The sequence below is a fragment of the Euleptes europaea genome, chromosome 2, assembly GCF_029931775.1.
Source record: "Euleptes europaea isolate rEulEur1 chromosome 2, rEulEur1.hap1, whole genome shotgun sequence".
In the NCBI taxonomy this organism is placed as follows: Eukaryota; Metazoa; Chordata; class Lepidosauria; order Squamata; family Sphaerodactylidae; genus Euleptes; species Euleptes europaea.
This window is the reverse complement of record NC_079313.1, coordinates 81,587,751-81,591,564: the sequence shown is the minus strand read 5'-3', so window position 1 is coordinate 81,591,564 and position 3,814 is coordinate 81,587,751. Positions and strand designations below refer to the sequence as shown.

Below are 3,814 nucleotides of genomic sequence, written 5' to 3'. Positions count from 1 at the left end.
CACGGTCCTAGGTGTACAGTTTGGTTGATTCAGGGTGTTGGCTAGGCCTGTTGGGTCTCACTCTTGCCAGGACAACCTGAATCCCCTGTGGCTGCATATGGTAGGAGAAGGTCTGTAGTGGTGGGCCTGCAGAAACACTTGCTTACCATTATTGACTTCCTCATTGAGAACTTTCTGTTAAATTGCTCAGAGTGTCCCAAGTCTCATCTTTCATTTTTGTGAAGAACAGCAGTCACAATTTTGAACCCCATTACCCTAAAGCCTCAGTTTGGAAAGTTCGCAGAAGCAATCAAAATCATGGTACGTGTGCATAATAAGCTATTCTCAATTTTCTCTTTCTTTCTTTCTTTTTCTTTCTTTCTTTCGCAAAATCTTTAAAATGTGAGGATATACCTCTCCCTAAAGACACAGGGAAGCAGAGGTTGTCTGGGTAGGATGTTCCTGATTTAGAGAGGGGCGAGCACTGAACATGCAGAGCTTCCCAAGGCTTTCCTGAATTGTTGCTTAATGTAGCTTGCGCAGTCATCTCAGTTATTGTCAGGATTCTCAAAATTCAGCAACCTCCTAGTTCTATAACGGGAACAAACTGCACATATTAAATGCATGCTATGTATATCCAGTCTGCATACTCTACATAGATAACTGGGAGAGGAGTGTACTTCAAAAACAAGGCTTTCTTTAGAACCCAATTTAAACCACATTCTCTAATCCATCCCAGCATTATAAAATATATTGGAGTGGGAAATGTACGGTATATACCCAGGCTGTTCTGTTCCTGCCTGCCCACCCACCTTCTGCAGCTGGTGAGGGGAAAATTCTGCTTGGTCTTGCAGTTACTGGGGTCATATTTATTTATAGCTTGGAAGATTGTTCTGCTTTGTCTAATAATTTTTTTCTTTCCCCCCCAGGTTTATTTTCTTGGCACCCTGTGTTCATGTCAATAGCAGTAAGTTAGTTTTCTTCTTTTCTGCATGTATCTCAGTTGTCTTGGTGTTGCTACTTTTGCTTATGGAGAGTGTAGCATAAAGACTAGGGCTGTGAACCGAGAGAGCTCGTCCTAGAGAGATGGGAATTCTGTTGTCTACTGCTTGCGACTGCCAATACACACTTCTCCTCCTCCTCCATTTTCCTACCATGTTCTTTTTTGTAGTGCTTCAAGAGATACCTTAACACAAAAAAGAGATACCTTAACACAGTTTCCTCAAGTTCAACCAGACCTGCTGAACAGATGTATGTATTTTGATTGGGCCAATAGCTCAAGTACCTGTTAGGTAATGCACGTGATATCTTTGGTAATGTCCAGTACACTTCACCCACACACCCATGCTTGGGATGGTTTAAAGGATTTGAAACAACTTGTAAAGGGTATGTGCTAATTTGCTGTAGCAGATGGTGGTTTGTGCAGTCCCTAAAAAAAGAAACTGCAAAGCTGTCTGTGGTTTTAACATAATTGTCTCTATTTTCTTCATAATCAATGTTTTAGAAGAGTATGCATGTTCCCTCTTCAGCAGTAGACCACACATCTCCAGGGATTCCCCATTTCCAACAAAAGGAGCAAAAAAGAACACCAAGATTCCCCTCCCTCGCAATTACATTTGAACGGTGACGATCCCACTATATTTAATTGGTGCTACTTTAATGCAAAGGAAGAAACTGCTTTGTGACACCAGGGGAGGACAGGGGCCACCCCACTGGGCTGCAGGGGGGCCCTCCTGGGAGGACAGGTCGCCTCAGTGGAACAAGGGAGACGTCAGACCTGAGGGAGCCAAACCTGTGGGACAAGTATGGCTGGGAACACCAACGACGGGTTGGAGATGGTTGGCATTTGCAGCAGCGCTCCATGGCGAGGGTATACTGTTTGACCTAAGGCAGGGCCAAAAGGGCTGGACCCTAATCTGTGGGGGCAGGTCCGGTTGTTGGGCCATTCCCTTAAGGCAATGGGATGGTGAAACTGGGAGTGGCTGGAAGCAGAGGAAGAGTGGGAGATGGGAGAGTCGGTGTGAGCCTTGGAGGTGAGGTTAACTACCCAGGGGGGAAGATCTCACCGGTTGCGTGTTACTGGCTGAAAGTAAGAATAAAGATGGTGACCTGCAGCTGCTGACTGAGGGTCATCACATCCACCTCCTAGTCCTCCTCCTCGCAAGTGCCACACCTGACCACACCCATCCCAGCCCCAACTCTCATTCTCTAGGAAAAATTATCTTTTGCAACCTGTTTCACTGGCAAACAGTCTTTGTAATCATTGTTAATACTCAACACCAAACGAGAGTCATACAGAGTTCCAGAAGCTTCAGACTTAGTTCTGTCATGGTTTCTTTCCTTTTATGTGAAAACCCTCCAGTGTGAACCTTTCACTTTGCTTCATGTGCCTCAGCAGATATGTCCTGTCAGTAGATTCAAAAAGTGCCTGTTGTTAATCACGTTGAAAGTGCTCTCCTGTGGAATTCCCAGCTCTTAACCTTGTGTGATGGGTGAGCATGGATGGAAGCCACGCCGGGGTGTGTGCTTGTTGATGGGCTGTTGGCTTGTTTAGCCTGTTGAGCGCATTCAGTTCCCTACTATGCAAAGATGGAACTCTCAGCATTTTCACAGAGTTGCATTTGCTTTAAAGGAAGTTGTGCCAGTTCAGATGAATTAAAGCTGGCATAAAGTATGTACATTTCGGTTCCTTCCTTGCTTCCTCTATTGTTCTGAAGTGACGTGGTTCTGGGTAAGCTTTTACCATTTGATATTGAGGATTAACTGTAGTGTATCCAGGGCTTTGGCTTAATTTTTTAGTTGAAGTAGGACATGAGGTAGTTTGACAAGCATGCTTCTTAGGGGACAACTGCTAGGCTGCTAATCATTTCCTTGTTCTTAGTTCTGCCTCTGCTTGACTGAAGCCATCCTGATCTTCTCGCCAGATGGCTCCCTCTTCAGCTCCTGCTCCCACAGGGTCAAAGTGCGACTGCATTGGACTGCACAGTCACTGGTGATTGTGGCTGCAACACTGGGTTTGGCCTTCATTGTTTCTAGCAAGAACCGAAGCGAAATCCTTCACTTTGTCTCCTGGCACAGCTGTCTGGGTCTCTTGACACTTCTGGCCATGTGTGGACAGATTTTATGTGGGCTGTGCCTGCAGATTTCACAGCTGCTGAAGATCTCTGTGGCCCAGCTCCGACTGTACCACATCATGTCTGGACTGCTGGTTTACCTGTTAGCCACTTTCACTGTGGTACTAGGCATTTATTCTGACTGGTTTCAGGCCCAGATCAAAGGGGTGGCTTGGTATTTGTGCCTGGGCCTTCCCTTCTGTCCAGCCTTGGTGATTATAAATCAAACTATTAGAACTTGTCTGCCAAAAAAGAGACAGCATGTTTGAGCTTCAGACTCCCCAAGAACTGAAATCCTATCTCATGGTCCCTTGTTGTTTCTTTAGTACATTTGGGTTTGAGTTCCTGTGTGTACCCAGCCCCTTTTGTCCTATAGGCCTATTTTATACTTTCTGTATATTTTGATACGGTGATCTGTTCTCCTTGAGTGAATTAGCAGAAATTCCTTATTTGCTTTGACTTTTAAAACATGCTAAGGCATGTTTTAAGCATTTTGAAAACACATAGCGTCCGTTTCCCCTTTGCTGATAAGCTGAACACAGAGTCTTCACTGGCCTTCATGCTTGAATATGTTGTGCTTTCTCGATGCAGCCACATACCAATTTTCTATATGTGTGTTTTCTGTAGGCCGTTAACACTGTCACTTGCTACTGGCAGGGAAGCATTAGAGTTTAGGGTTTCTCAAAGCATACATTTTTCTAAAATAAATAGACCTTCTAACC

The 3,814-nt window shown here is 44.8% G+C and overlaps 1 protein-coding gene across 1 annotated transcript; it reads left to right on the top strand.

Annotated features, from left to right (window-relative positions):
- Positions 1-908: 908 nt before the first annotated feature.
- LOC130473788 (probable transmembrane reductase CYB561D1) lies at positions 909-3,361 on the top strand. Its single transcript, XM_056845382.1, has 2 exons — positions 909-946; positions 2,861-3,361. Exons 1-2 carry the CDS (start codon positions 935-937, stop codon positions 3,359-3,361), a joined length of 513 nt encoding a protein of 170 aa, XP_056701360.1. The 5' UTR covers positions 909-934.
- Positions 3,362-3,814: the final 453 nt, after the last annotated feature.